The sequence below is a fragment of the Scyliorhinus torazame genome, chromosome 1 (genome assembly GCF_047496885.1).
Source record: "Scyliorhinus torazame isolate Kashiwa2021f chromosome 1, sScyTor2.1, whole genome shotgun sequence".
In the NCBI taxonomy this organism is placed as follows: domain Eukaryota; kingdom Metazoa; phylum Chordata; class Chondrichthyes; order Carcharhiniformes; family Scyliorhinidae; genus Scyliorhinus; species Scyliorhinus torazame.
The window spans coordinates 268,833,843-268,853,438 of NC_092707.1; the positions used below are offsets into that span (position 1 = coordinate 268,833,843).

General features: G+C 46.3%; 1 protein-coding gene across 1 annotated transcript in view; it reads left to right on the forward strand.

The window, feature by feature from the left end:
- The window catches only part of LOC140421282 (uncharacterized), a 65,281-nt gene that overhangs the window by 15,446 nt on the left and 30,239 nt on the right, over positions 1-19,596 (forward strand). Inside the window, exon 2 of the mRNA XM_072505886.1 lies at positions 2,744-4,090. Coding sequence (XP_072361987.1) covers positions 2,745-4,090 — 1,346 coding nt within the window. The 5' untranslated portion in view covers position 2,744. The remainder of the gene's footprint in view (positions 1-2,743; positions 4,091-19,596) is intronic.

Below are 19,596 nucleotides of genomic sequence, written 5' to 3' on the forward strand. Positions count from 1 at the left end.
TGTAACCTCATTGCAGTATTAATGTATGCCTACTTGTGACAATAAAGATTATTTTTTAAAAAGGACGTTCCCCGGAACAGCCCCACTAATCCCGCCCAGAACGGACTCTGTTTTATTTTGATTAGATCATGCCCAACGTTTTACATCCGTATTGACTGCGGAAAAGTCATACGGACTCGACATTAACTCATTTTGTTCTCCAGAGATGTTGTGCAGCATTTTCTGTTATCATTTCAAATGTTCCGCTCAATTGTCTTTGGTCCTAAGCAGCCTACTAAGCAGAAGCTGCTCCTTGTTGCTCGACAATAATACTGCAGACCACTGGTGGTCATTCAAAAGAAGTAAGAAACCTTTTCAATAGTTTCCTATCTGTGGAGACAGGAGGGGCAAAAATTCCTCTAGCCCTGTGGATGTGTACATCTATATCTAAGCTTGTATGTGTCTGTTAGTATGTAGGAATCTCATGTGCTTTTCTCTTAAAAATATATACTATTTGCTACTTTTTCCTAAAACGTTTTCACCTTGCTACCTCTCAAATGCCTCCAAAAACACATCTCAACAATTGTGTCTCATCTCTGATCCGTGGTGATGCTTGCATCCTCTGAAACAGAAGGCTGAGGGTTCAGGTTGCACCTGAAACTTGAGAAATTTTCAGATGATACTTTATTATCGCACTGAGGAACCCCTGCACTGAAATCTGGCATCTTTCAGACAAACCCATTTTTCCCCCCTCTCGTGGACATAAATGATCCATGGCACTATTTTGAGATAGAGCAGGAGAGTTCTAATGTAATTAACCTAACCAATATCTCACATTGATGTTGGACCTTATTGTGTGCAAATTAGCTTTTACATTTCCTCCATGTGAAGCACTTTGAATGTCATGAAGTGGTTGATAGATATGCAAATCTTTCTTTTTTTTTGATAAATTTAAAGTGCCCATTCTTTCTTTCTCAATTAAGGGGCAATTTAGCAAGGCCAATCCACTGACCCTGCAGATCTTTGGGTTGTGGGGGTGAAACCCATGCAGACATGGGGAGAATGTGCAACCTCCACATGGGCAGTGACTCGGGGCCAGGATTGAATCTTGATCCTCGGAGCCGCAAGGCAGCAGTGCTAACCACTGCACCACCGTGCTGTCTGCAAATCTGTCTTTATGCCTTCAGTTTTTTATCTCATTATGCCAAAGTTCCTCCTTTTCAGCAGATCATTGTTAACCTCTCTCCTTGTAAAGCACCTTAAAACGTTCCTTTTCATAGAAATCAGAATACCCACAGTGCAGAAAGAGACAATTCGGCCCATCAAGTCTGCACTGACCCTTCGAAAGAGCACTCTACCTAGTCCACTCCCCCACCCCATCCCTGTAACCTACATTGCACATCCCTGGACACCTAAGTGGAAACTTAGCATGGTCAATCCACCTAACCAGCACATCTTTTATGTGAAGAATGGCATTTTATTTTGCTGTGTCGGTCTCCCTATATAGCATGTTCTTCTATTTTAAAGAAGTACACACTGATCTGAAGTGCTTGTTGGTAATGATGATCTTGTGCCACTTGTCGAATGCTGCAAGGGTGAGAAAGAAACGGCCATTGGATCTTGCATCCACCTGCTTCTCACCGTTGTGTACAATAAATCAAATCATTGGGGTATGTATCATGACACAGTGATAAGTTTCTGTGCATGTTTTAATCTGATGATTTCATCAATCGTGGGAAGCAAGGCTGCTGTGTCTTCTGTAGGGACAAAAATTCTGCAATGTACATCTGTGATTGATATCAGAATTCAACCAGTATTTACATTTCTGAGTTGCAATTGTTCAATTCTATCAGTACCCTTATCCTAGTGAGCATTTTCATGCCCCCTAAAATTTTGTCCCTCTTTTTTTTTCTGGAATACAACAAATATCGAAAGCTCCTTGTGTATTGACCAAGTGATTGTTCTTCATGGACAGCAAGTACCAGCTCAACCTACGAAGCGTATACACATAGTTTACAATAGCAATGAGTGGATAGAGACTAGGAGCTGGGAAATAAGCTGTTCAATTTCCTTTTCTAGCATAGAGAAATTTAGGTAATTGAACATGGTAGCCTTGCCTCCCTTGAATGATGAAAATAACACATTAAAACATGCACAAAAATGCAATGATATTTAGAATTGTTAATAACTGCCCCATTTGAGATCAACTAATTCATCACGGCTATTTTTAGATTGGGATCTTTAGATTCAAAGGGATTCACAAAAGTATCTCTGGATTCCTAAAAGCATTCTTAATTTGGACCTGTTGCGGTGTATTGTTTTTAAGAAGTTAGTTCAGTGAATTTGAAGTTAGGAAATCTGAAATCTCTGGACTGTAAAAAGTATCTTTTGGTCCCAAAGGGAATAATGATGGGATTATCATAGGACCTGTCTCTCTGAACTCTATAGTGCAGCTCATATTGACTGGTTATAGAATATTATGAATGGAAACTGGGAACAGGTCTCCAGATAGTTCTCAGCTAAGCAATCCATGAAGATGACGGGACAAAACCAGATTTTTTTCCTCTGATCTAAGTTAATTAAGAACACAAAGTTCTGGGTTTGGAAGTGCAATTATTGCCTTGAATAAAGATTTCATTCAGAAATTATTGTTTAATACCCCTTTTTGTTTAACAGTTGAGTCATTGATAGGATATGAGAATAATATTTTTAATTGTGCTGTGTTTTATTTCAATTTTATATTTTCCTGTTCCTATTCCAAAAGGATGGATCCATACAGAGTTACCATGGAATCAAAGGCTGCTGCTTCAAATCTTCTGAGTGCGCTGCATTCTTTCTATCAGTTTGGCCACCTCTGTGATGTGACGGTCCATACAGAACACCTTGGGGTTCAAGAAGAATTTGCTGCTCACAGAGCAGTGCTGGCTGCATCTAGCACTTATTTCAGAGAAATTTTCCTTAGGGAGGAGCTGTCTGAGAAAAAGGAAGCTACAGTCACCTTGCAAGATGTTTACACTGAGGATTTTACCTCTTTTTTAGAGTTTGTATACACAGCAAAAATGGAGATTGAACCTCAGAAAGTATATCGAATGCGGGACATTGCTGAAAGATTAGAATGCAAGGATCTTGTGGAAGCCTGCGAGCATCTTAAGGTTGAACTAACGAGGCAAAGCTCCGATGTGAAGGGGCAAGTTTGCCAAGAGTACCAGCTTGCTGGTAGATCTGAAAGTGTTTGGAATACAACTGACTCAGAGCATCTGGATTGCCAGGAGGTGGAGAGTTCATCCAGAATTGTAGCTGCACCAATGAAGAACAGACTTTGGGACAAAGTACCAAAAAAGAAATCCTTTGAAACCAGTCAGCCACAGATAGAAACGTGCACACAGCAGGAAAATGTAAAAGATGTCACTGAGTCAATCACTGTCATTGATCCTAGCACAGGAATGATGAAATCGCCTATCTATACCACAGAAGAGGTGAACGAGGAAGATGCTGATACTGCTGATGATCTTGGTCACAAAGGTGATTGTAAAACCGATCCAATAATCCATGCAGATTCCCCAGAAACACGAATTGTGATAAAGAAATTGCACTGTTTGGAAGATGAGGACGGGATGCATGATGAGCCTGAAAGATCAGAGAGTAATGAGCTGAAAAAAATGACTAGGAGCATGTCAAAGAGAGTGCCTCAGAGTTACACATGTGACAAATGTCACCAGATTTTTCAATTCCTGAAACCATATCAAACTCACATGAGTGCTGCGCATGGTATTACCATTGTGGTAAAGTACAGCTGCAGTATGTGTTCTCAGCTTTTTTCCAATCATCAAAACCTAAGACAGCACAGACTGACTGTTCACAACAATGAGCGCCCCTTTGCATGTTCATTGTGCGACAAGCGATTTAAACGCCAAAAGGACATCAATGATCATATTAGGAGAGTGCATGAGAAGAGAAGGACTCCACAGACATGTCCTTATTGTGACAAAATTATTAGTTCAAAATGCGGACTGACCGTTCACATCAGAACACATACAGGGGAAAAGCCATATAAATGCCAATTTTGTCCAGCAAGCTTTGCTCAGAGGTCTGCTTACAACACTCATGTAAGGTATTACCAATTTCTGCGTATATTTTTGTTTGACTTTTGAAACTGATTTGTTCCTTTATATTATACAAATGAACTCATACTGGAATTTTTTTAAGGATGTTGAAATCAAGACCAATATTAAATAGTGTTCCTAATAATGCCAGAAAAAACATGCCCTGTATAGCATAAATTAAATAGAAAATGCTAAAAATACTTAGCGGCTCAGGTAGCATCTATGAAGAGAGAAAAAGAGTGTTTCAGGTTGATGACCTTTTATGAAATACCTGATGAGTACTTCCTGAGTTTTCTGTTTTTATTACAGATTTCCAACACCCACTATAGTTTACACTAGTAGAAACATACAGCAGCTAATAATAAACCAATATCTCCCTATCCGCAGTTTAAAATTCAAAATTCTTCTGAAATCTGTACAATTGGTGACCTGTGTTAGTGGGATCCATCAGTTAATGTTTGATTGGTGGTAGGATTTGAAATAGCACTGATATATCACTTTAAACCTAGCACACTTGCCAACACATTGTAGATGGTGAGAGCATGCTCAGCTCACAAATGTTCTTTATCCTTAAGGAAATGTAGCCATATGATTCTCTATCTCAGGACACAAATTATCTAATTGTTGAGTCTGCTCTTGCACAAGTTTTGTTTATTATGATGGCAGAGAGAAAATCTCATGACAATTTGTAAGAAAGCAACTAGAATATCTGTTACCGTTGCCAAGAAAAGAGCTCTTTAGCGTCAGATATGCTCAAGTTTCAATTGAGTTTCCAGAGTTGTCTGTTACATCCACATTCTAGTGCCAATGAACAAAGCAATGTTGTTTGATCCTTTGAACACTGATTGGGGAATAGAAATGAGTACACTGACTAAGTACAAAATGCAAAGCATTTCACGTTTTTAGTGCCACAGCACACTTGACCAGATCATGCTGGAGCGGGGCATCTTGCAACATACAGCATTGGTTAGACTTTCTCCTGCACCCTCCGATTTCAAGGCTTTGCACCATAGTTTGCTAGAAGCACAAGCTGGTCATGGTGCAGTGAGGCCAATGGGGCATCTTGGATCTTGGTTACATGTGGGACCAGTCGTCTATCTCCTTAACCAAGAGATCTAAGGATTGAGAATGAATCAGGAAAATCAAATCGGGAAGTGAAAAAGAAATGAAGGAAAGAAAGATAGTATTCAGCGATGGCTAGAAAAAAGGAACAGAATGGAAAAGTCTGTTTTTTCAAAAACTGACCTTTTCAAAATCTCCAAAAGTAGTTAACAAACTAGAGAAATTAAATTGATCATTTTAAAGTGTTTCCTTCTGGGTCAGAGAGGTTCACTTGATTGGCATTCAAAATTGTCAGGCCATTAAAGAGAGAGTTCTGTTTTTAATAACATAATTTAGCTTTCTGGTCTGAGTTCAATGGCCAGAAATATTTAAATCCAGGATGTTCTTAAAAATAACGGAGAGTGAGATGCTGTTTGTGCGAGTCAAATGATAGGACAGTGTGCAGCATGAAGTTCTGGAGAAATGCAACTCTGTGTGTCTCTTAATACCGTGGATTTGCTGTCTGATTTGCACATTAATAACACTGGGTCGTTAAAGCTGCATTTATTTAAACAACATTCAGTCCATTGTGTGAAGGTGTTTTACGCTCACTTTGGGTTTTGGAAGAGCAACACTAACTTCCACTGTTCAACACTCACCTATATTTGTATACATTATGTGCCTCCACTCTCCTTTAGCATCATTCAGTGTGGACTTCTAAAATAGAGACCTGACAATTCCCTAAATCTGTCCCCTCCAATTGTCCCACGGGAAGAATATTTTACTTCCACTGTAACCAAAAAATCAGACTGGAAAGGGGCACTGAGCTACTAAGATAGCTTAGTTGCATAGGTACATAGTTATAGTAATTTTACATCATAACCTAAGCATTTTTAGAGGTAAAGATGGAGTCTGTAATGGCTAATTCTGGTCCTCCACTGTTTTCAGTCAAATAAAGGGAGGTAGATTTATTTGGGTGGTGTTGTTGACTGCACTGAACCCATGCTATGAACAGATGGTATTATAAAAGTGTAAAAATAGCATAAAACCTGTCTGTTTATCAGATCTGATGCTGCAACTTTAGGAATGTTGCCTTACCAATCGTTAATAGTATCATATTACTGGTATGGACAGGATGGGACCATGTCCATTTAGTCTATTCTTCTAAATCTCCCATTAGGTTCCATACTGTAATTTTCGAATCAATGACACAATTCAGTTAGCTAACAGGAATGCTTAACTATACACTGAAACATTTTATTTGCTTACTTGACTACCTGTGAACATTGTATCAAGTTTTAATAATCATCCATTAACATTTCCAGCACTTTGTTGCTCTGTTACTCAAAATACTTATCCATTCAATACGTATTCCCACAAGTTATCCATTTTACGTAATCATGAGTGCACACTTATCTATGTTGAACTCCATCTGCCATCTCTCTACCTATTGATTTAAACAGTACAGAAACATTTTTAAGTTTTGTCTGTTGATTAGTACCCAACTTGATCTCACCCACAGACTGTCATTTTGGTCTATCATCTGTGCTTGGTACTGCAACAGGAGCTGAGAATGTGAGATTTTTTTGGACTGATAAGTTGCCATCTGATTCAATTAACAAAGTTACTAAGCATAGACTTGCTTCATTGATTGCAGAATGCCTTAGACAGAGTAGTCACACTCAACACACGAGGGGTGGGAAAAACAGTCATTTTTGGTTGTTTCCAAGTTAAGTAATAGGGTATGCAAAGTAGTATATTAATATACAGTAAAGCCAGACTGAGAAATTTAAGCCAGATAAAATGCTACTGGAAGAAGCAAACATTTGTGCCTGCCAGTGGTCTGTCATAAAAAGGAGGTAACATGTGCAAATCATAATGGGATATTTTGTAACCAACTTGATGAAGGTGAAAATCACAAATGTATTGTACTTTCGTTCTGGAAAATCTAGCTCACTATCAGTTCTCCAATTGAGTTACTTATGATTGATCTGGGATCTGCAGCACAGTTGTGCTGCTTATCTGACATAGGACCTGGCTAGTCTGAAGCTACTGATGTGCTGATTCCTTTGAAGAAATGGTCAGAATGGGTCCTGAGATCACATACTGTTATGGGAATTTTTATCCATTTATTTGATAAAAGCTTTTAATCCGCCTTGCTTTCTGACCATTTTCTTCAGAGTATCTCATGCAGAAAATGATCCGGGGCAAAAACCAAAAGTTCTGGAAAAACTCTGCAGGTTGCCAGCTACTGTGGAGAAAATAACAGAGTTAACGGCTTCCGGTGGTGGCCATGGAGTGAGTGGTTGCACACAGGGCGGCTCCTGCTTGAAGGCTTTGATTTTGGCCCCTTTTACCCGAACTTTGGGGAATTTCGGTGGAAAGTTTGTGTGGAGAGGGAGAAGTTCTCCCCTGGATGAGCATTTCTAGGAGTTACCAAACTCAAAATAGAAGACATTGAGAGCCTGGTTGAAGGGTTGGAGGAGACTCGTAGCGCAGCATCAATTATAAAAATGGCGGAGAGGGAAGGGTTGTCGTTGACTGGAAAGCTGTAAATCAAGCAGTTGATGAGCTTCATTCAGGACGAATTCAGCAGCAGCGCAAGGAAATGCAGAACAACTGGTCTAAGGCGATTGATGGGCAGTGCTTTGTGGGACCTTGGAATAGGTGGAGACAGCCTCGAGGTGCACGGAATGGGAGAAGGTGGTGTCTGACCAGAGTGATTGAATTGTGTCGTTGGAGGCGGAGATAGTGATCCTGGGGACATGTGTAAGACGCTGCGAGCAAAGATGGAGGAGGACCAGGAAAATAGGTCCAGGTGGCAGAATCTGCAGATTGTGGGCCTACCAGAGAGAGTGGAGGGAACGAGTTCAATAGGCTACGCCACTAGGATGCTGGCCCGTTTGGTGAAAGAGAAGGTGCTGGACAAGGCCCAGGGCGTGGATCGGGCCCTGAGGCAGAAGCCATGAACGGTGGAGCCGCCACCGGCGGTGATTGTGCTTATGCACAAGTTCCAGGACAAAGAAAAAGGAAAAGATTCTGAGGTGGGCCCGGGCTTGGGAAGTAAACCGGATCTATCAGGACATTGGAACGGAGCTGGTCAGGAGATGGGTGGGATTCAACAAGGCCACGGCAGTCATATTAGGTTTGGGATGCTGTACCTGGCCAGACTTTGGGTAAATTTCGAGAGCTTGGAATATTATTTTGGGACGCCGGAGGAAGCAAATAACTTTATTAAGGAACATAAGCTGGGAGAGGGCTGGGGGGAGAGCCCGAGTGGAAGTGCTATCTCTGTGAAAGTTTGTTATCTGTTTCTGGTTGCTGACTGGGAAAGGTTTATAGGTGGGTGGTTGCACACTACCCCTCCCCCCCCCACCCCGTTTTTGTGTTTTTGGTACCTTTTGCATTTTCTATGTTGTTGGTACATTTTGTATTCCTTGTACTTTAGTAAGTTTAATTGCTGTTTGTTTTAGAGGAGGCCCTTCAGTGTGGCAGATATAGTGTTTAGTTTTAATGCACTCCGTTGTTATGCTCTGTGCAGGTCATGAGGGGTTGGAGTGGGGCGGCTCGAGAATTGGGGGGGGGGGGGGGAGAGAGAGAGTGATGTGGCAGTAATGAAGGTTGAGATTGGTCATGGACGGGGCGGAGTGCCATTTTGGATGAGCCCAATTCAGAGTGCGGATGGGACGGTGTGGAACTTAAGGGTGATGATGACGGATCCTAGAGCGAGGGGAGACAGAAGCCTCCAGTGAGAATCTTGACATGGAATGTCTGTCGTGTAAATGGGCCAGTTAAACGGTCCGGGTGTTCGCACATTTGAAGAGTTTGAGAACAGAGGTTGTTTTCTTGCAGGAGACGCATCTTTGGGTGGACGATCAGTTGAGGGAGAGGAGGGGGGGCTGCTGAGGCATCCCTGAGAGATTTGACTCGAAGTCGAGGAGTGCTGCCATATTGTTGAGCAAGAAAACAGGGTTTACGGGGGCTTAGGTAGTGCGGGACCCGGGGAGGAGGTTTGTGATAGTGAGTAGGGTGCTAGTGGGGACTCCGGTGGTGATGGTGAATGTGTATGTGCTAATTGGGACAATGCTGGATTCATGAAGAAACTATTGGGGGCGATTCCAGACTTGGATTCTCACCAGCTGATTATGGGGGAAATTTAAATTGTGTATCGGAGCCGAGGGAGGATAGGTCGAGCCCTAAGTCGATGGGGAGGTCAAGAATGGCACAAGATCTGGAAGGGTTTATGGCGAAGATGGGGATGGATGTTTGGGCACCTAGGAGAGAGGGAGTATTCCTTCTATGTGTATAAGGTTTAATCCAGGATTTACTTTTTTGTGGTGAGCCAGGCGGTGTTGGTAGGGGTGGAAATTGTGGAATACACAGGAATAGTGATTTTGGACTACACTCAGCACTTTCTTGACGTGAGACTTTGTCCGGGCCACGCGCAGCGGTCGGTGTGGATTCGGAGGTTTTGGCCGGCAAGGATTTCTGTGGGAAGGTGTCAATGGCGATTAAGAATTATGTGAAAGCTCAATCAGAATGGGGAGCTATCGGTAGCCACATTTTGGAAGGACCTGAAGGTGGTGTTTCGGGGAGAAATTATTTTGTTCAAGGCCCAAAAGGATAAGATGAGGAACGAGGAGCATCGGCGACTGTTGGATGAGATAGTGGAGTTGTACAGGAGGTATTCTGTAGTCCCCAGGAAGGAGTTGTTGGAAAGAAAGAAGTTGGAGGGGCAGTTTGACTGGTTGACGATGGGTAGCGCAGTGGGTCAGCTACACCGGGCGAGTGGGATGCAGTATGAGTATGGGAAGAAGGAGAGTCACATGCTGGCCCACCAGCCTTGGCGGCAGGCAACATAGAGGGAAATTCTCCAGGTGAGGGCGGAGGGGGGGAGAATGTGGTGTTGAATCTGGAGAGGATAAATTAGGGGTTTAAGGTCTTTTATGAGGAGCTGTACAGGGCCGGGCCAGAGGATGAGGAGGCTGAAATGGGTCGGCTTTTGGATGGGCTGGACTACCCAGAGTTGGAGGGGGGCGGGGGGGGAGGGGGGAACAGGTAGGCACTGGAGAAGCTGTTGGGGCAAAAGGAGGTGATGGACAGTATTGATATGATGCAGTCGGGGAAGGCACCGGGGCCGGATGGCTTTCTGGTGGAATTTGTAAGTAGGTTGAGACGTAGGTGGACCCTTACCTTTTGGGTATGTTTAGAGAAGCGATGGAAAAGGGGGAGTTGCTAGCTATGTTAGAGCAGGCGTCGATTTTGCTGATCTCGAAAAAGGTGAAGGATCCATTGGAGCGCAGGTCCTATGCGTCTATCTCACTGCAAATTATAGACTTGAAAGTCCTGGCCAAGGTGTTGGAGGGGTATGTGCCGGAGGTGGTTTCGGAGAACCAAACGGGCTTTATGAAGGGGAGGCAACTCTTTAGTAATATTAGGAGGCTACTGAATGTTGTGAGCCCTTTTGGGGGTGTACCGGAGGTGATCGTGTCCATGGACACAGAGAAGACCTTTGATCAGGTCGAGTGGAGGTATCTGTTTGAGATTTTGGTGAGGTTTGTGGCATGGGTCCGGTTGTTGTATGCGTCCCCCATGGCAAGTGTTCAAACGAATGAGGCGGATTTGGGGGTATTTTGGGTTGTATAGGGGAACAAGATAGGCGTTGCGATTGAGCCCTTGGCGATCGAACTTTCGGCCTCGGTTGAGGGGGGCAGGGAGCACCGGATGTCGTTGTATGCAAATTACTTTTTATTGTTTGTGACGGACCATTGGAAAGTATGTGCAGAATCATGTACTTGCTGGAGAGGATTGGGGCTTTTTTGGATTATAAATTGACTGTGTGGAAAAATGAGGTGTTTCCTGTGAATGCTGCGGAGGGCTGAGGGCTGTGCCATTTAAGGTGGTAAGGGAGTGGTTTCGGTACTTGTGGATCCAGGTAATACTTGAGTGGCCCACAATGCATATGTGAACCTGATGAGGTTGGTGGAAGAGATCAAGGGGGACCTTTAAAAGGTGGGATATGCTGTACCTGACATTCGCGAGGAAGGTGCAGGTGGTGAAGATAAACATACTGCCAAGATTTCTGTTTGTGTTTCAGTCCCTCCTGATTTTTCTCCCAAGGCCTTTTGTCAGAGGGTGGATGCGCTAATTTAGAAATGTGTATGGACAGAGAAGGTGAAGAGGGCTCTGTTGCAGAGGCGGGAAGGGGGGCTGGCGCTCCCAAATTTGTTGCATTACTATTGGGCAAAGAATGTGGAGAAGGTGAGACGATGGTGGGAGGGAATCATAGGTTCAAGACATTGTAGGGGTCGGGGTAGGGGTAGGAGTGGTGAATGGGATTTATAGGTGGTAGAGGGAGGAGGTGTTGGGGCGGGTCAGGGACATGTTTTCAGAGGGGAGGTTCGCTGGGCTAGAGGAGTTGTGGAAAAGGTTTGACTTACCAAGGGGGAGTGAGTTTAGGTATTGGCAGGCACGGCACTTTGGCCGTACGGAGCTGTCTTTGTTCCCTCAGCTACCAGAGTATACGCTTCTTGATAAATTGCTGCTCCCGGATGAGGTGGGAGGTGGCAGGATTGGGGACATATATGTGTGGTTGGTAGAGCAGGGCAAGGCAGTAGTGAAAAGGATCAAGCGGGACTTCTGGGTGCGGCAGTGACCAGCTGAGTCGCACGTTTCGGCATCTCCCGTTGGAACAGACTTTTGGGCTCTTAATAGGAGCCCCAACGGCAATTTAAACGGCCAAAAACACTGTGCGGTAAACCAGAAGGGAATCCCCCCCCCGGACACGCATGGAAAAGGGAGAGGATAGCGGCCGGATTACGGAGAATCCTCTGGAGCAGCGGCAAGGAAGGGAAGCTCAAAGCAAGATGGCTTCGGAAGGTGGCCATTTGTTATGGGGCCCGGAGCAACAAGAGTTCCTGCGGCGCTGTGTGGAAGAGCTGAAGAAGGAGTTGAAGAAGGAAGTGTTGGCCCCGATATTACAGGCGATTGAAGGGCTAAAGGAGGAGCAGAGGACCCAAGAGCTGGAGCTTCGGGTTGTGAAGGCAAAGACTGCTGAAAACAAGGATGAAATACAGGGCCTGGTGGTGAAGGCAGAAACGCACGAGGCACAGCACAAAAGGTGTGTGGAGAGGTTGGAAGCACTGGAGAATAACTCGAGGAGGAAGAATTTAAGAGTCCTGGGTCTACCCGAAGGCGCAGAAGGGGCGGACGTCGGGACATATGTGAGCACGATGCTTCACTCGCTAATGGGATCGGAGGCCCCGACGGGCCCTTTGGAGGTGGAGAGAGCCTATCGAGTTCTGGCGCGAAGACCAAAGGCTGGAGAAATACCTCGAGCTATAGTGGTGAGGTTTCTCCGCTACAATGACAGAAAGACGGTCCTCAGATGGGCGAAGAAAACTCGGAGCTGTAGGTGGGAGAACGCGGTGATCCGCGTATACCAGGATTGGAGTGCGGAGGTGGCGAGAAGGAGGGCAAGTTTCAATCGGGCTAAGGCGGTGCTTCACAAAAAGAAGGTTCAATTTGGAATGTTGCAACCGGCGAGACTGTGGGTCACACACCAAGGGAAGCACCACTACTTTGAGACGGCAGAAGAGGCGTGGACGAGTAGCTGGAATAGTCTGGCGAGAGAAAGAGCTTCTGGGACAAAGTGGTGGGGCGAGGAAGGGGAAGGGGGGGGGGGATGATTTTTCAATTTGTTAATTCTGTGATCCTGTAACTTTCCTCTCTTCCCCATGTTGGGGGGGGGGGAGTATGAGGAACTGTGGGCGCCGGTGGGACGGAAAGGGGAAGGAGAAGGGAAAGCCATTAGGGGCGGGGCCGAGTGGGAAACGCGGGCTTTGTTCCCGCGCTATGGTAATTGTGGCGGGAATGGGGACGCAGGAAGGAGGGGGCCTCGCACAGTGGGGGCCGAGGACAAGGGGGGAAGCCGAGGTCAGCCAGAGTTCGCTGACTTCTGGGAGCAACATGGGGGGTGCAACTATGCTAGAGGGGTATCTAGCGGAGAGGGGGGGGTTAACTGGGTTGCTGCTGCTAAGGAGAAGGGGGAGCTGTTATGGGATGGGGTGATCGAGGCGGGAGGGCACAGTCGGTGGGATATACGGGTACGTGGGAACCGGGTGAGGAGCTGGGTTAAAAAAGGGGATGGCTAATCGACAAGGGAGGGGGGGGTAAAGAGCCCCCCAACCCGGCTGATCACGTGGAACGTGAGAGGGCTGAACGGGCCGATTAAAAGGGCACGGGTACTTGCACACCTAAAGAAATTAAAGGCAGATGTGGTTATGTTGCAGGAGACGCACCTGAAACTGATAGTCCAGGTCAGACTACGTAAAGGATGGGTGGGGCAGGTGTTTCATTCGGGTTTAGATAGAAGAATAAGGGGGGTGGCTATCTTAGTGGGGAAACGGGTACTGTTTGAGGCAAAGACCATAGTGGCGGATAGTGGGGGTAGATATGTGATGGTGAGTGGCAGATTGCAAGGGGAGGCGGTGGTTCTGGTGAACGTATACGCCCCAAACTGGGATGATGCAAATGTTATGAGGCGTATGTTGGGACGTATCCCGGACCTGGAGGCGGGAAAGTTGGTAATGGGGGGAGACTTCAATACGGTGCTTGATCCAGGGCTGGACCGGTCGAGGTCCAGGACCGGGAGGAGGCCGGCAGCGGCCAGGGTGCTCAAGGACTTCATGGAGCAGATGGGAGGAGTAGATCCCTGGAGATTTAGTAGGCCTAGGAGTAAGGAGTTCTAATTTTTCTCCCATGTTCACAAAGTATACTCACGGATAGACTTTTTTGTCTTGGGAAGGGCACTGATTCCGAAGGTGACAGGGACGGAGTGTACGGCCATAGCCATTTCGGACCACGCTCCACATTGGGTAGACCTGGAGGTAGGAGAGGAAAAAGAACAGCACCCACTCTGGAGAATGGATATGGGCTTATTGGTGGATGAGGGGGTATGGGCTTATTGGTGGATGAAGGGGTATGTCTAAGGGTGAGGGGGTGTATTGAAAGGTACTTGGAGCTTAATGACAACGGAGAGGTTCAGGTGGGAGTGGTCTGGGAGGCGTTGAAGGCGGTGGTCAGAGGGGAACTGATATCCATAAGGGCACATAAAGGGAAGCAAGAGAGTAAAGAAAGGGAGCGATTGTTGAAAGAACTTCTGAGGGTGGACAGGCAATATGCAGAAGCACCGGAGGAGGGACTGTACAGGGAAAGACAAAGGTTACATGTGGAATTTGACCTGCTGACCACGGGTAAGGCAGAGGCACAGTGGAGGAGGGCACAGGGTGTACAGTATGAGTATGGAGAGAAGGCGAGTCGGCTACTGGCCCACCAATTGAGGAAGAGGGGAGCAGCGAGGGAGATAGGTGGGGTGAGAGATGAGGAGGGAGAGATGGAACGGGGAGCGGAGAGAGTGAACGGGGTGTTCAAGGCATTCTATGAGAGGTTATATAAGGCTCAGCCCTCGGAAGGGAAGGAGGGAATGATGTGTTTCCTGGATCAGCTGGAATTCCCGAAGGTGAAGGAGCAGGAGAGGGCGGGACTGGGAGCACAGATTGAGATGGAGGAGGTGGTAAAAGGGATTGGGAGCATGCAGGCGGGGAAGGCCCCGGGACCGGATGGATTCCTGGTGGAACTTTATAGGAAATATATGGACCTACTGGCCCCGCTTTTGACGAGAACCTTTAATGAGGCCAGGGAAAGGGGGAAGTTGCCCCCGACTATGTCGGAGGCGACGATATCGCTCCTTTTGAAGAAGGAAAAAGACCCGCTGCAGTGTGGGTCCTACAGGCTAAGCTCCTGGCCAAGGTGATGGCGACGAGGATAGAGGACTGTGCCCTGGGGGTGGTCCACGAGGATCAAACTGGGTTTGTGAAGGGGAGACAGCTGAACACGAACATACGGAGGCTGCTAGGGGTGATGATGATGCCCCCACCAGAGGGGGAGGCGGAGATAGTGGTGGCGATGGACGCCAAGAAAGCATTCGACAGAGTGGGACTATCTGTGGGAAGTGCTGAGGAGATTTGGTTTTGGAGAAGGGTTTATTGGATGGATACAGCTGCTGTATAGGGCCCCGGTGGCGAGTGTGGTCACGAACAGGCAGAGGTCTGACTACTTCCGTCTTTATAGAGGGATGAGGCAGTGGTGTCCCCTGTCTCCGTTACTGTTTGCATTGGCGATTGAGCCCCTGGCCATAGCACTGAGGGGCTCCAGGAAGTGGAGGGGAGTACTCAGTGGAGGAGAAGAACACCGGGTATCATTGTATGCAGATGATTTATTGCTGTATGTTGCGGACCCAGTGGAGGGGATGCCTGAGATAATGCAGACACTCGGAGTTTGGGGAATTCTCGTGGTACAAATTGAATATGGGGAAGAGTGAGTTGTTTGTGGTGCATCCGGGGGAGCAGAGCAGGGGAATAGATGATTTACCGCTGAGGAAGGTAACAAGAGATTTCTGGTACTTAGGGATTCAGATAGCCAGGAGTTGGGGAACCTTACATAGGCTTAATTTAACACGATTGGTGGAACAGATGGAGGAGGATTTTAAGAGATGGGACATGGTGCCCCTGTCACTGGTGGGTAGGGTGTAGACGGTCAAAATGGTAGTCCTCCCGAGATTCCTTTTTGTGTTTCAGTGCCTCCCGGTGATGGTCACAAAGGCTTTTTTCAAGAAAATCGAGAAAAGCGTCATGAGTTTTGTGTGGGCTGGGAAGACCCCGAGAATGAGGAGCCGGTTCTTGCAGCGTAGCAGGGATAGGGGGGGGACTGGCACTACCGAGCCCAAGTGAATACTACTGGGCCGCCAATATCGCAATGGTGTGTAAGTGGATGGGAGAAGGGGAGGAAGCGGCGTGGAAGAGATTGGAGATTGCGTCCTGCAAAGGAACCATCCTACAAGCATTGGCGACGGCGTCGTTGCCGTTCTCCCCGAAGAAATACACCACAAGTCCAGTGGTGGTGGCAACACTGAAAATTTGGGGGCAGTGGGGACGGCATAGGGGAAGGACGGGAGCCTCGGTGCGGACCCCGATAAGAAATAATCATAGGTTTGTCCCGGGGAGAATAGATGGGGGATTTGGAGCATGGCAGAGAGCTGGGATTGTGCAACTGAGAGATCTGTTCGTAGACGGGACGTTTGCGAGTCTGGGAGCGCTGACGGAAAAATATGGGTTGCCCCAAGGGAATGCATTTCGGTACATGCAACTGAGGGCTTTTGCGAGGCAACAGGTGAGGGAATTCCCGCAGCTCCCAGCGCAGGAGATTCAAGATAGAGTGATCTCAGGGACATGGGTGGGGGATGGTAGGGTGTCGGATATATACAGGGAAATGAGGGACGAAGGGGAGATCATGGTGGATGAGCTGAAGGGAAAATGGGAAGAAGAGCTGGGGGAAGAGGCTGAGGAGGGGCTGTGGGCTGATGCCCTACGGAGGGTAAACTCGTCGTCCTCGTGCGCCAGGCTAAGCCTGATACAATTCAAGGTTTTGCACAGGGCGCATATGACCGGAGCAAGGCTCAGTAAATTTTTCGGGGTAGAGGATAGGTGTGAGAGATGCTCGAGAAGCCCAGCAAACCACACCCACATGTTTTGGTCATGCCCGGCACTGCAGGGATTCTGGGTGGGGGTGGCAAAGGTGCGCTTTCGAAGGTGGTGGGGGTCCGGGTCGAGCCAGGCTGGGGGTTGGCTATATTTGGGGTTGCAGAAGAGCCGGGAGTGCAGGAGGCGAGAGAGGCTGATGTTTTGGCCTTTGCGTCCCTAGTAGCGCGGCGAAGGATATTGCTTATGTGGAAGGAAGCCAAACCCCCGGGCGTGGAGACCTGGATAAATGACATGGCAGGGTTTATAAAACTAGAACGGATAAAGTTCGCGCTAAGGGGTTCGGCTCAAGGGTTCACCAGGCGGTGGCAACCGTTCATTGACTACCTCGCAGAACGATAAAGGAAATGGGAAGGTAACAGCAGCAACCCAGGGGGGAGGGGGAGGGTGGGTCCTCGGGGGTGGTTTTTGTATAGATATTTGTACTTGGTTATGTATATTGGATTGTTTGATTTTATTATCTGGAGAGTTATTATTTTTGTTATGGCAGTTGCCATTTAGTTTATATATTATTTATTTACTTGTTAAAATGGTCACTGTTATTTATATTGTTTTATTGTTGTAAAAAGGGAAACCTTTGTCTTGTTTTGTTTGGCCGAAAAATTTGAATAAAATATTTTTTTTTAAAGAAAAGGATCAAGCGGAAGTGAGGAAGAGTTGGGGAGGGAGATGGGATGGGGACTTTGTGTGAGGTAATACGGTGAGTGAACTCAACCTCCTCCTGCGCAAGAATGAGTTTAATACAATGTAAGGTGGTGCACAGGGTCCACGTGACTCGGGCTCAGATGGCTTGAGTTTTTTCAGGGGTAGCAGACAGATGCGAGAAGTGTGGGAAGGACCGGCGAATCATGCCCACATGTTCTGGGAGTGTGAGGAGTTGGAGACTTTTGGAAGGCGATGTTCGCGACTCTATCAAGGATTGTAGGGATTGAGGTGAAGTTGGACCCAATGGTTGTGATCTTTGGGGTGTCGGAGGTGCCGGAGCTGCTGGGAGTGAGGAAGGGGACCGATGTCATGGCCTTCACCTCGCTGATTGCCCAGCGTCGGATACTTCTGAATTGGAGGTCCGCTGCCCCACCGGGGTCTGTACAAATTTCTCAGGTTGGAGAAAAGAAGATTTTCCTTAAGGAGGTCAGAGGAGGGCTTTGAGATACAGTGGAAGCCGTTCATGATGACATTTGAGGAGCTGTTTGTCACGGGTGGAAAGGGGGTATTAAAAGGGAAAAATATACAAACTGAATACTTTGGTTGGATGTTTTGCTTGTGTTATACAAAACATACGAAGTGGCAAAGATTAGTGGGAGACTAGAGGACTGGGAAATCTTTAGGGGGCAACAGAAAGTTACTAAAAAAGCTATAAAGAAGAGTAAGATAGATTATGAGTAAACTAGCTCAGAATATAAAAACAGATGGTAAAAGTTTCTACAAATATATAAAACAAAAGAGTGGCTAAAGTAAATATTGGTCCTTTCGAGGGTTAGGGTTAATAATGGGAGATGAGGAAATGGGTGAGGAACTGAACAAGTTTTTTGGGTCGGTCTTCACAGTGGAAGACACAAATAACATGCCAGTGACTGATAGAAATGAGGCTATGACAGGTGAGGACCTTGAGATGATTGTTATCACTAAGGAGGTAGTGATGCAAGTTAATGGGGCTAAAGGTAGACCAGTCTCCTGGCCCTGATGGAATGCATCCCAGAGTGCTAAAAGAGATGGCTAGGGAAATTGCAAATGCACTAGTGATAATTTACCAAAATTCACTAGACTTTGGGGTGGTCCCAGCGGATTGGAAATGAGCAAACGTGACACCACTGTTTAAAAAAGGAGGTGGCAGAAAGCGGGTAATTATAGGCCAGTGAGCTTAACTTCAGTAGTAGGGAAGATGCTGAAATCTATCATCAAGGAAGAAATAGCGAGGCCCCATTGGGCAGATGCAGCATGGGTTCATAAAGGGCAGGTCGTGCCTAACTAATTTAGTGGAATTTTTTGAGGACATTACCAGTGTGGTAGGTAACGGGGAGCCAATGGATGTGGTATACCTGGATTTCCAGAAAGTCTTTAACAAGGTGCCACACAAAAGGTTGCTGCATAAGATAAAGATGCATGGCATTAAGGGTAAAGTAGTACCATGGATAGAGGATTGGTTAATTAATAGAAAGCAAAGAGTGGGGATTAATGGGTGTTTCTCTGGTTGGCAATCAGTAGTTAGTGGTGTCCCTCAGGGATCAGTGTTGGACCCACAATTGTTCACAATTTACATAGATGATTTGGAGTTGGAGACCAAGGGCAATGTGTCCAAGTTTGCAGACACTAAGATGAGTGGTAAAGCAAAAGGTGCAGAGGATACTGGAAGTCTGCAGAGGGATTTGGATAGGTTAAGTGAATGTGCTAGGGTCTGGCAGATGGAATAGAATGTTGACAAATTGAGGTTATCCATTTTGGTAGGAATAACAACAAAAGGGATTATTATTTAAATAAAATATTAAAACATGTTGCTGTGCAGAGAGACCTGGGTGTGCTAGTGCATGAGTCGCAAAAAGTTGGTTTACAGATGCAAGAGGTGATTAAGAAGGCAAATGGAATTTTGTCCTTCATTGCTAGAGGGATGGCATTTAAGGCTAGGGAGGTTATGCTGCAATTGTATACGGTGTTAGTGAGGCCACACCTGGAGTATTGTGTTCAGTTTTGATCTCCTTACCTGAGAAAGGACGTACTGGCACTGGAGGGTGTGCAGAGAAGATTCACTAGGTTAATCCCAGAGCTGAAGGGGTTGGATTATGAGGAGAGGCTGAGTAGACTGGGACTGTATTCGTTGAAATTTCGAAGGATGGGGGGGGGATCTTATAGAAACATATGAAATTATGAAGGGAATAGAT